General features: G+C 35.0%; 1 protein-coding gene across 7 annotated transcripts in view; it reads right to left on the bottom strand.

The window, feature by feature from the left end:
* Positions 1–1,324: 1,324 nt before the first annotated feature.
* Positions 1,325–13,122, bottom strand: part of LOC149553589 (Pseudouridine synthase family protein) — a 321,934-nt gene continuing 310,136 nt past the window's right edge. For all 7 annotated transcript variants that reach the window (XR_016353129.1, XM_089789008.1, XM_089789006.1 and 4 more), the window contains one exon: positions 1,325–1,835. Coding sequence is in view for 6 of the 7 variants with exons in the window: in XM_089789008.1 (XP_089645134.1) it covers positions 1,669–1,835 (167 nt within the window). In the remaining variant the exon portion in view is untranslated. The remainder of the gene's footprint in view (positions 1,836–13,122) is intronic.

The following is a 13,122-nucleotide window of genomic DNA, read 5'->3' as shown; positions in this document are numbered from 1 at the left end:
GAGACCCTTGCTAAAAATCCAAACATTGCTCATGCTGCTGATTGGAATCAGAATTTTGCCACTCCTGCTGCAACCCTGGATGCTACCCCTGCTACATCTGGTGAACCCTCCGCTCGCCTTGTGGCCCATTCTAATCCTATGGCTTCTGCTAATGTTCAGCAAGTTTCTGCTGATACTAAGCTACCTCTTCAGCACTCTGGTCTGTGTTGATGGTTGCTCTAACAGAGTTTCGTTTGTTGGGGAGCTTAAGGTTAGAATCACCTGGACAATTGTTTGTCAATGTTGGAAGAATTGCTCTCCAAACTCTCACTCATCTTCTCATGTGGTGGGAGTTTGACCTTTCATTTGAAGGGCTTTTAGGCTTTGTGCTATGTTTTTTGTCTTTGTTGTCAGAACCTGTTGTGTTGTCTTTGTGCTGTTGATGGCCTGATATTTTTCCTTTAGGCTTTGTTTATGTAAGGGACAGTCCCCTTGTTAAGCTGCTTTTAAAAATAATAATACTAATAAATTGTCTTATGTGCCCTCCTTTTTTTGATGTTTTATTTACATGTACTTCTTTCATTTTTGGCAATTAAGCTTGAATAATCGAATGAATGTTTTCAACATCTACGAGGCTAGAAAACTTACGAGGCCCACAAATAAGGAATAAACAAATAAGCATGCAAATCCCAAACCACTGTGCCAACCAAATTTACTTTTCCTCCTGCATTTTAAATGTGCATCTTAGATTCATATGAAAGTTGGGTAATCTCCTGCATAATGAATCAGAACACCAAAATGTATATGAATCATAGAAGATGCCCTTAGGATAAATGATATTACCTCCCAACAAAATTTCAATACTTCTTTATGTATACCTTTATGTTCTGTAATGCCTTTTTGTTTTTGTTTCTCTTACAACATGGTCTCCCCATATGGTTACTTGTAAAAAATGAGACTATATATAAACATTTTTTAATTTTACAGTGCGAGGAAAACGCGTAAACCTTGATTCTGTATGCCATCTTTGTATTCTTCTTTTGAAAAAGCAGACTGACATTTCCTGTTGTATAATCGAACAGTGGGTAACTATTGAATTATGAACATTACATATTTACTTGATAGGCTTGGTTCTTCCATCACAATCCATGCACAATGCAACATTATTTTTCAATAAGACAATGCCCATGCAACATCTTTACATGCCATTCCTAGAAAATTAATATGAGCCCAATAATATAACTATATAAAAGAACAAATGTTGTACTTGCCCAATTCCAGAACAATGCTGTCTTGTACCAACCAGGAAACACAAAAATAAAATTTATGCATCAGCAACAAGAGGTAGAAAAATTCTTTGCTGTCTTTGCTTCTTTATTTATTTTTGATAAAAACGAGTTTCTTTTTTATCTTACAATCCCTGACTTGGAAAATAAACATACATTTTTTGGGCAGTTCCCTTTTTGTAAATTTAAGCTTGTAATGTTGTGTAAAACAGTAAAACCAATGTGCTTCCCACAAAATTTATCTAGGAAGTACCAGAAGTTTGCTCTGACTAGTGTTATGTAGCTCATCCGTCTCTGGAGTATTCCCTGTATGTATTCTAAATCAATAAAAAATAGCCAAGTCTATAATGAAGACGTTAAGAGATAAACTTTTAAGTACAGTTTGGAAGTGAGAAATTTAGCTTCATGGATCTCTTGTTTGATGTCCAGATGTGTTGTCTAAATGGAGCTTCTTTCCCTTGTAGCTTTTAGTAACCATTTTAGATGAGCGAATGGCTTTCTGATGATCTGAGGCTACACATTTATTTTCTGATTTTGCTCTCAATTTCATACGGCGTTCCTCATAAGTAGCTGCATAAAAGATACTAAAGATTTACTCAATAATATAAAGTATACTGAAACTGAGAAATAAAAATTGCATTCGCATAAAGATGCAATTTTGCAGAATAAAATATGAACAGAACAATATCATTTATAAACTTTCAGATCAATGTGCTAAGAAACACTGAATTTCTATCAGTTGTAGACCACAATAGGGGCATAGAAATAGTGTGTTCTGATGACCCAAGTTTTAAATGTAATTTTCCTCATTTACCAGATAAACATTTCGCAATCCCTTTTATAATTATATAAATTTTGTCAAAATATGATAACCAAATCAAAGAATCTATGTGAGCTGATAGATTTTATGACTTGAATCTCAATTTCTTATATTTGATTGAAAGCAGCAGTTTAATTAATAAGAGGATTAATTTAATATTAAAAATGTATTTCTATATTTTTTTCCCCACATGTACATAACTTAAAGAACTATCACCTATTTTAAATGATCTACCTTAGATTACTTTCTTTTGACATTTGAAAATTTGTTGAAGAAGTTGCTCATGATCTTCAAAGAACATATAGAAATGTGATAGAACACTTTAATGGCATCCATGATTTTACAGCTTATCTCCTTTTATTTGGGTTAGTGACTTTCTTATCTTTCTCAGTTTTCTATCTTCACAGATGAGATCAGTTGTAGAAAATAATGGAAAATAAAATGCCTATAGTACGGGATATTGTTCAAGCATCTGGGTCAGAAATCTTCAGGACTAAACAACCCGAGACAAAAGAATGTTATATGGGGCGAGATCCAATAAGTACTTGCCTGCAACAACGTGAATTCTAAGCTCAACGATTCAATCAGGAACAGCAAAACAAAAAGAAACGGTCTATGCTCAATACACATTCATGATTCTATGCTGCCCAAAGAAAGAGCATTACTTAGGTAGTCCTGTAATTGCTTATCTTTGTTACTTTGGCAGTTCTGTTTACCAAGTGGATTGGTAAAAGTCTGACATGGCAAGCATGGTGATCATCTGTCTCAGATAGTTTGTTGCATACAGGAAATAGCCAAACATTTAGAATTTCTACTTTCAAATTTCAAATAAGAAAACAAAGATAAACGTGTGCACATGTAAAATATGTGTTCAGGTGTAGTAAGTTAAGATAGAAGAGGTAGCAGCAATTTAAGTAGTGTTTTAGGACACTTGTTTTTCTTTATGTTGAAGAAATGGTAGCTTTGGTCAGATAATGATATGATGATTGATTTCATGATATGTGTGTATGTATATCAGCCTCTGTATATTCTGATACACATATACACATATTTGTATTGCATTCAGTCATGACCCATATCATTACATATATCTTTGGAGATCAAATCATCATGTTTATATCTGATTGAAGAACCATAGATTCTAAGTTAGGCATATATTGTGTATATTGCCACCTTTGCTTGCAGAACCATGTTTATATCAGTTAATATTAACTGATTTATACATGAGTTAGGCATATATTGCCACCTTTACTTTTATATATTTTCTTGACTTTGACTATGGTCATTTATTTAATTGCTTGGGCGGCCACCTATTTGTCACGACCCCTTTTATGCATCGGGCTTTCTGTTAATTATTATTCATATTGTTTTGGAACTGCGCGACACCTCTTGCCACCTCAATCTCTAAAGCTGGTCATGAAGAGCACACAAATATACTGGGGGGGAAGGGTGCGGGGACGGCGGGGAGGGGGGTGAATCAGTATATTAACAAATTTGTCAATTTAATACTTTTATCCAAACAATTGCCACAATGAATTAGACAATTATGCACATTAACACAATAACACAGAGATGTACATGGAAATCCAATGCCGGAGAAAACCATGGCAAATAAATACTTTCATATAAAGTTGTTCTTTTACAAATTGGTTTGTAGGCAACAACCTACTAGAGGCTCCAATCCCTATGTTAATGAGTACCAACTCACTGGCAGCTCCAACTCCCACTCTTTGCAGGTACCAAACTATCGGAAGTACCAACCCCCACTGCTGTCTTCATGTGCACCAACCCACTACTCTCAAACTTTTTTTCCACCTCGGCGATGTTGCTTACTCAAATGATGATGGATATCTTTGTTCCAGAATTTATCTTCAATCTGATATTTATATCTGCTTCAAATCTTCACTTATATCTGAAAATACTTTTCTTTATATTTTCCTCTATAAAGGAACAATCTTCCTTCCTAAATTTTATTTTATTATTCTATCATACTTATCTATATAAACACTGTATTATATTACCAACTCCATTGATCTGCTCCAACCTCTTTCTTATTTTCTGATATTACTTCCTTAATACATTCTTCTGCACACTTCACATACTTCGCATCTCTTTACTCCTTATTTTTCATATATTCATTTTTATGTTCTACACACCACTCTAAAATTCTGATTCTTATGTATACCTTATATGCATCAGATCAATAGTTCTGATTATATATATTTCCTTATCTTTTACTGTGCCCCTCTTCTATTTTTTCTCATCCTCTCTTCATCTTCTTACGTTACTGACTTGTGCTCGTAGTAATTGCATTGATTTTTTGTTGACTTGCCTTTTTGAAATATACAAGCCCAGAAAATCACAGCTAGACTTATTTTGGCCTTTTATAATATCCAGACTTCTTTTGGCATTTTTTTTTTTTGTCTTATCTGGGTTTTTCTGTTTTGTACTTCTACTGGGCTCCGTATTGCTTGAAGTATAACCATCTTCTTACCCTTCAGAACTCGCACTATAATCTCCTCTCTTTGCTGACTCGTCTTACTGCTGGGAATACGCATCTTCTCCAAGAAAAGTCATTTGCATGTATATGGCTTCATTGTGAACTTCATTATTTCTGAATATTCACCATTAGTATAATCATCTTTTTGTTTTAAAGACTGTTTTGGATTGAGTTATCCATATCTGCATATGCTTTCATTATTTCACTTGCCTGCTCCCTGAACATGGTTTGTCATTAATTCATCTTCCTGTTTGATTTACTCAGTGTGTGTTTTCCTTAATTTCTCCTGTGTTAATATGAACACTCTAGATAGCATATTTGTTTATATCTTCTGACTGCTGTGTTCTATAATATTGGTCACTGCTGTAGTAGTTTTGGCCATACATAAACTCTTTTAGTCAATTCGAAGACTTCCATGGAAATTTCCAACGCTGATTTAACATTTGGGATACATAAATTAGTAAATATTGCAGACTCTCCATTTGGTTGCTAGAATTGAAGGCAAATAGGAAAATTTGACTATGAGAATTCGGAAATTAAGCGTTTGGTTGCAAAAATGAAAAGTAGAATAAGAATATATTTATTCTAATTTTACCCCAAAATGGGCATGGCGGACTTCCCACCAAATAGGTGGAATAGGAATAACCTATTCCTATTTCACTCTTTTGTAAACCAAATTAATAGTTGGTCAGGTCCACCAACATGCGCCAACTAATGGAGGGAAAAAAGAGGGGTTCTTTTGTGCATAGGAAATACACGCGCATACAACAGTTTATGGTTCAAGAGCTCAAGAAGTGCCATTTTCATGTATTTTTCCTGCATTGACTTCTTCTAACAGACAGCCATAAAACCCTAAAGCAGGCCCTTATCAAACCCGCCAGTGATACCGCCATTTTTAGGAGCTTGATGATTATGATAGGGCCTTGCAAAAACTTTTTGCAGTTGGTGTCATGCCTGTTTGTCAGCCATATGCTCGAGACTAAAATGGGGATTGATAGCAAGAGAATCACAAACAGTAGGACTCCCACCAGATTGTTGCTCATATGCCATGGCATTTTTTCCTACCGAAGGATTGCAGTCCAACTCCATAGTAATACAAAAAAAATTTGTTAATCATTGCAGAGATTTTCCCAACTTCCTTGAGGAAATGATATCCAAATCAATCCATTAACCCCTCTTTTTACTGCTGTGCAAAAATTAAATTGGAAAAGTTTAAAGAGGGCGAAAGTTGTGGCTATTTAAGTGGGTGCCTCCCAATCTGGAACATAAAATGGCAAAATTGTCCTGTCAACAACTCTACAGGTAAAGTTGCATATGAAAATTGTTCCCTCAATCTCATTTTCATATAAATTTTATCAATGTTTGTTGATTGAATGGCGAAATTGTTCCTCAGCTGAAAGTGACCCAAAATATATAAAAACTTTTTTGTTGGAGAGGGTCCTGGTTGATTTTTTTTGTGTGGACGAGGTGTACATGACTTATTCAAAGTTAATTCTTATTTCAATTGTTGCAACCAAACACAGAATATGTATCTGCCAACTCCTCTTCCAGAACAACCAAACAGGTTCAAATGATATTCCAGAACTTGTTTTAAGAATGCATAAATTCCAAAAGAGAGCTTATTCCAGCATAGATGAATTCCGCATTCAGCAATTCTTGCAACCAAATGGGTTTAACGGGCTCCACCATTAACTTATACTTGAAACCTGCAATAATAATATTTATTAAGCTTTTCTACAATACGATGTCTTCTATATCTTATATCCTTGTTCACACATGAAGTATATTCATATTTGATATCTTTATTTAATAGCACCCATAGCTTCAACTCATATCTTTATGAATTACATCTTCAAATACAAGCTCCATTGCTTCATAGATATCATTCAATATATCACTGTTGTAGATTTCAATTATCTTTATCATGCTTATCAATCTCCTTTTTTTTTGTTTCCGCATCTTTGACATCAATGATTTTCTCATTGTACTATTGACATCAGTGACAATATTCCATCAGGTCAAGCCCGTGAAGGAAACCGGGTGTGTCTTGCTCGAGTAAAACTATTGCAGTGATCAATGGTGGTGACATCCTCTTGCATCAAATTCCTCGAGTAAAACTATTGCAGTGATCAATAGTGGTGGCATCCTCTTGCATCAAATTCCATTATATTCAGCATATCAAATCTGCCAAACCAGGTCATGTCTTGTAATCAAACGAAATCTGATCCTATTTATTTCATGAATTATGTATTACCGTGGTATTCTAGAACCAATCTTGGTTACTGAAAGTCATGATTGAATGGGTTGATAGATGTATTTTAATTTCCTTTGTACTTCATCAGAGTTGTATAATTTGAGAATGCCAATTGACTGTGCATGTGAAATGTTTTGAGATCAAATGCATATATGTTTCTCTTTGTCATTACATTCACTCATGTTACTATGAAATTAGACAAGTAGATCTAGGTATGAGAAACTACTATGAATATTGTTGTGATCAGATCAGAGAGAGTTGCGAGAATATTTGCCAAGTGAATTTTTGATGACTTTGATCGTAGTAATTCAGAGGGAATAGTCCATACAATAGTTTCTAGACAAGGTACATTACCAGTGAAGAACAAACGATTGATATTCTAACCAAGTCTCATACCAAAGTAAAGTTAGTGCATTTTGAAAGTAGCTTGAAGTTGTGAAGAATGAAGCCCTTGCTAAGAGGGAATCTTAGCGTCACTGATTTCTTTAAATTTACTTTATCGAATTCTTCTCTCTAAGAGAGAAGCTGTAATGATCCCATCTTTTGGCCTTCACGTTCTTTTAGTAGTTGACCAAGTGTGTGTGCGTAAGCCTTGTTCTACATGGTCCCGAGGGCTAACGAAGGGTTTAATGGGATCCTGGAGTGTTTTGGCCTAGTCATTTCCAGTTTGGGCCAAAACGAAGTTGATTTACTCAGTTTCAGGCATACTTACTATTTTTTAGTAAGTCGGCAGGACACAGTGCAGGTCAATTTTAGTGATTGGATTCGATACTCCTCAGTGAGAGCTTTCCGATGAGCTATCACTCGCATTATTCAGAGTCCGATTGCTAATACATTTTAATGCCTGAAGTTTTGTTAAAGTAACGTCTAATTTAATTGTAAACTATTAAAGTGTTACTTTAATATTTATTTTATGGTGATGTGTACCCAAGGGAGACATAAGGGGTATTTTAATATATGTTTTATATATTACACATCTTTTATCCCACATTGCCCATATGAGTTGAGCGGACCCTTGGAAATAGAATAAAAGGAAGCATTTGTGGCTTCATTAGACAGGTTGAATATGAGAAGAAATTGTTGTGTGAGTTGCAGCTCCGTTCTTGGCATTTGAGGACGTTTATCCTCTCTTGTAACATTCTAGACATCATTTCCTTGGGGTTTGACCTTTGGAATTCTCTGTTATCGGCTTCATTATCAGGCAGTTTAGTTGCATTTCCGGTTACAGGCAAATTTGGTATTTTGCTCATATCTTCTTCACTACTTGTCCGACGCTTATGCCGCTTTGAGGGAATGGTATTACGAAGGTAGTGGACTGATTGAAGGACAAAGTATTGTAGCAGCAAGTTCGAAAGCATGGGCTGGAGTATTATGTCAATACTGCTGAAGTAATTAGTGAGTTGTTAAATCTGCCATCTATTTGGTTTTAAGAATTCTGAAAATAACATTTTATTGGCAGCAGTTCATTTCCACTTGGCATATTATTGTAGTTTCTTTCTTGTTTATGTTATATGATACCAATTCCATGCACAAAACACAACAAACAAATAAACGTTTGATTTCCGGAGTTATAAGGGGTTTAAAACAATAAACGGAGAAATAAGAGGTTGCATGCAAATTGTTTGACAAAATTCCTTTCAACAAATTGGTTTAGTTTTTTGGGACATCCAGGGGTGCCCATTACAGTGGTATCAGAGCTATAAGTCCTACCATCCTGTGGAGATCATATTGATAGCTAGATAAAGATGTATATTAGTCCAGATCAAGATGTGATGTTCAGACAGTTATTGGGTACATTAGAGAAGGGGCAACATGTGCAACAGGAGCAGAATAGGCGAATGGATATGATGTTGCAGCTTATGGCTAGACAGATGGGCATCAACATTGATGATTTGTATGTTGCTCAAGAGCAGAAGGTAGTCGATTTCTCAGGTGGGATTGAGACACGTATAGAGCCAGCCAGCTATGATGTTGGTGATGTGGGCATTTCGGCAGAGTTAGTAGAGACATGCGTGCGAAGTCAGGAGACCACATACGAAGCCTTGTCAGGGGATGATGACGTAGCAATAGTGGAATTAGGAGAATGCGAGGATAATATCATATCAGCAGCCACTTCTATGTCAGTTGAAGCATCCAATGAGGAGTTTAATGGTATAAATGCAGTGGTTGATGTATTTTCTAATGAAGCCACACATGTTAATGATTATGAGTTTTCATCAACTACAAATTCAGTTCAATTTTCTGTTGCAGCAGTTAATGTTGTTCCTATGTCCATATATTTCGATGCGGCAACACCTATTGTTGATACAGTTAGCATGAGTACATATGGTTCACCTACAACTACATCTTTTTCAATGCATGATGGTGATAATATGCATTCCAGTCCAATATATATTATGTGGATGGATAAAGGGAAGAAGACGTTTCATAGATCTTCTATGGAGTTGCCTTATGGTGACATTCTGACTTCATCAGCACAAGTTTTGAATGCTAGGCTACAGGGGTTGGTCCTGATGATGTGGATTTGCAGTTGGTTTAACTTCCATATGGATATCACCTATTGGGATCCAGGTGGAGGTTGGAGTCCATTATGTTACTTAATTGCTTGAGGACAAGCAATTTCAAAGAGGGCGGATTCGTAATGATACCATCTTTTGGCCTTCACGTTCTTTTAGTAGTTGACCAAGTGTGTGTGCGTTAGCCTTGTTCTACATGATCTCGAGGGCTAACGAAGGGTTTAATGGGATCCTGGAGTGTTTTGGCCTAGTCATTTCCAGTTTGGGCAAAAACGAAGTTGATTTACTCAGTTTCAGGCATACTTACTATTTTTTAGTAAGTCGGCAAGACACAGTGCAGGTCAATTTTGGTGATTGGATTTGATACTCCTCGGTGAGAGCTTTCCGATGAGCTATCACTCACATTATTCGGAGTTCGATTGCTAATACATTTTAATGCCTGAAGTTTTGTTAAATTAACGTCTAATTTAATTGTAAAATATTAAAGTGTTACTTTAATATTTATTTTATGGTGATGTGTACCCAAGGGAGACATAAGGGGTATTTTAATATATGTTTTATATATTATACATCTTTTATCCCACATTGCCCATATGAGTTGAGCGGACCCTTGGAAATAGAATAAAAGGAAGCATTTGTGGCTTCATTAGACAGGTTGAATATGAGAAGAAATTGGTGTGTGAGTTGCAGCTCCGTTCTTGGCATTTGAGGACGTTTATCCTCTCTTGTAACATTCTAGACGTCATTCCCTTGAGGTTTGGCCTTTGGAATTCTCTGTTATCGGCTTCATTATCAGGCAGTTTAGTTGCATTTCCGGCTACAAGCAGATTTGGTATTTTGCTCATATCTTCTTCACTACTTGTCCGACGCTTATGCCGCTTTGAGGGAATGGTATTACGAAGGTAGTGGATTGATTGAAAGACAAAGTATTGTAGCAGCAAGTTCGAAAGCATGGGCTAAAGTATTATGTCAATACTGCTGAAGTAATTAGTGAGTTGTTAAATCTGCCATCTATTTGGTTTTAAGAATTCTGAAAATAACATTTTATTAGCAGCAGTTCGTTTCCACTTGGCATATTATTGTAGTTTCTTTCTTGTTTATGTTATATGATACCAATTCCATGCACAAAACACAACAAACAAATAAACGTTTGATTTCCGGAGTTATAAGGGGTTTAAAACATTAAACGGAGAAATAAGAGGTTGCATGCAAACTGTTTGACAAAATTCTTTTCAGCAAATTGGTATAGTTTTTTGAGACATCCAGGGGTGCCCATTACAGAAGCTTAAAGTAAAACCCCTCCAAGAGAAGTTACAATGGATCCACTCTCTGATATGGTTCATGGTGGATGTCATCTTTGTCACACCATAGCAACACCATGTGAGAGAATCCATGGTGAATCTGTGTGTTGGCTACAAAAATTGTACGTCAGTGACTACAACTTACAAAATTGTGACTTAAATTCAATTGGATAGCCTCAAATTCAATAACAAAACTTACAATTGAAGTCCAAAGTCTTCAACTCTATGTGATTACAGCCACTACTATCCATTACAACTTGTTCCCCTATAGCACAAAGTCTTCAAAAGTTCAAATTGGCTTTAAATGCAATAGGTAGCTCAAAGTTTGCACAAATAAATTCAGATCCCTCTTGATCAAAGCTCCAAAACTCACAATCAATATCCAAAAAATATCATCACATAACACCTTGAATCAACATGAAGTTTGAAAACAAATTGCCTCTTTTATTGATAGCAATTTAGATTTACATCCAAGCACAAAGTCTTAGAGTGCACAATACAAATTGACAGAATTTTTTTGCTTTGCCAAAAGATGATTATTTACAATGAGCTCTCTCCTTTATATAGGAAAATAGGAGAGAGAAAGGTAGAGGTTAAAGGGGAAATTCTCAACCACCTTGAATTATTCTCTAACTAACTAATTTGACTTATTCAAAGTTGCATGCCTAATGCAGTTGCAACTTGACTACATAAGTTAATTGTATAAGGACATGTTATCTTGTACTTATAACATAATTGCTCTTTACATGAAATCTTCCTATTGCTATTTACTTAAAGCGTATGAAAATATTGAATCCTTGAGCCTAGCTAGGTGACTAAGCAATGTGATAAGATCATTGATCTACTCCTTGACCTCTGCATGCCTTTAGGGAAAGATTGGGCCTCCTTTGAATCAACCAGTTGTCATTAATGAATTTGATATAGTAAAAACTATCTATTATGAAGTAATTGGAAAATATTTGCTTGTTATTAATAGTGATCAAGAGATCAACTTATACAGGAGACTGGACGATTTTTGAGGTGAAAAACCAATCAAAACTCAACATAATTTTTGAGGTGAAAATTCAATCAAAACCTAACATGATTTTTGAGGTGAAAAAACAATCAAAACTTGACAATACAAAGCTTTGTTTATTAGGAAAAATGGTAAAACCTAACAGATAATTTTTTAGGAAAAAATTACAAACCCACAAAGGAATCCCACACATCTTTGTGAATTAAAATCAGAAATTTTAAAGGAAAAATTAAATTGAAACCCATAAGAATTTTTTTTTATTTAAGGAAAAAAATATGAAAACCCATCATAAATTTATTTTTTGAGGACAAAAGTTATGAAAACTCACAAGAACTTTTAAGGAAGACAAAACACAATACTTCGCCTAGTAAAGCAGCACATGCAAACAACATGCAAGTACATGCAACAAATATGCAAGTACATGCAACCCTCAAAAACTAGAGACCTAGAAAATTTGAAGGGTGACCCAAAGGAGAGCTTGAAAAACTTAGAAAGAATATGTTGTCAGTTTTTTTATCAGCTGGCTTGAAAATTGAGGCACCCAAGAAAAATAGACAACCCAGTTGAGACCTCAAAAAATCCACCAAGAATCTATATTTTGTTTTTAATCTGGTTCAGGAAATTAGGGTTTTGAACAAAAACAACCCTACTACAAAAAACCAACAAAAATAGGCAAAATGTGCAAAAAAAAAGCCAGATTTGGACAAAAATAGGTTGCAAAACCGAACTAGAAGTTGGTAGATTCAGATCTCTCTGAACGAAAGCCCTAGTCGGATTATAGAGAGTTGGAAGCAAATATTCATGTACATAATTTCGAAAATAAAAGGCAGATAATTTCAACCAAGAAATTATTATTATTTTTAAAAAAATTTAGTGTATTGGCTCTGATACCATATTATGAAGTATTTGAAAAATATTTGTTTGTTATTAATAGTGATCAAGAGATCAATTTATACAAGAGACTGAACAAGGTTTCCTTAAGAAAAAATCGTAAAGAATAGAAACATTCTATTCTAGATATAGAAAACTAAATATTAGAAACATTCTAATATTTATAGACGATTACAATAGATAACCATTAGACACTAAACAGAGATAATAGAAACTATCTATTATTGTAATACTATCTTCGCTCCACCGCTCCATGGCTTTTTGTCTAGTGATGCTTGTGATAAATGGAGTTTGAGGAACATGAAAAATCCGATCAATAGTCTCTGTATCAAGATTAGTGATGGTATTGTTGTCTTAATCACTGATAGTTCTAGAGGTTGCATCGAAATGTCTTGCACATGCAATGATGAACTCGGGTTCATAAGCTACCACAAGAAAAGGTAGACAGCAAATGAATATGACTTTGTTTGATCCAAGTCATATTCTTACTGGCTTTAACATCAACTCTTATGAGAAAATTTTCCATATTCATGTGCGCTCATCTATATCTCGAACCTCAT

The sequence above is a fragment of the Cupressus sempervirens genome, chromosome 6, assembly GCF_028749045.1.
Source record: "Cupressus sempervirens isolate cs-2001-9-10 chromosome 6, ASM2874904v1, whole genome shotgun sequence".
Classification (NCBI taxonomy): domain Eukaryota; kingdom Viridiplantae; phylum Streptophyta; class Pinopsida; order Cupressales; family Cupressaceae; genus Cupressus; species Cupressus sempervirens.
Note: the sequence above shows the minus strand (reverse complement) of the source record. Positions and strands in the feature narration are given on the sequence as shown.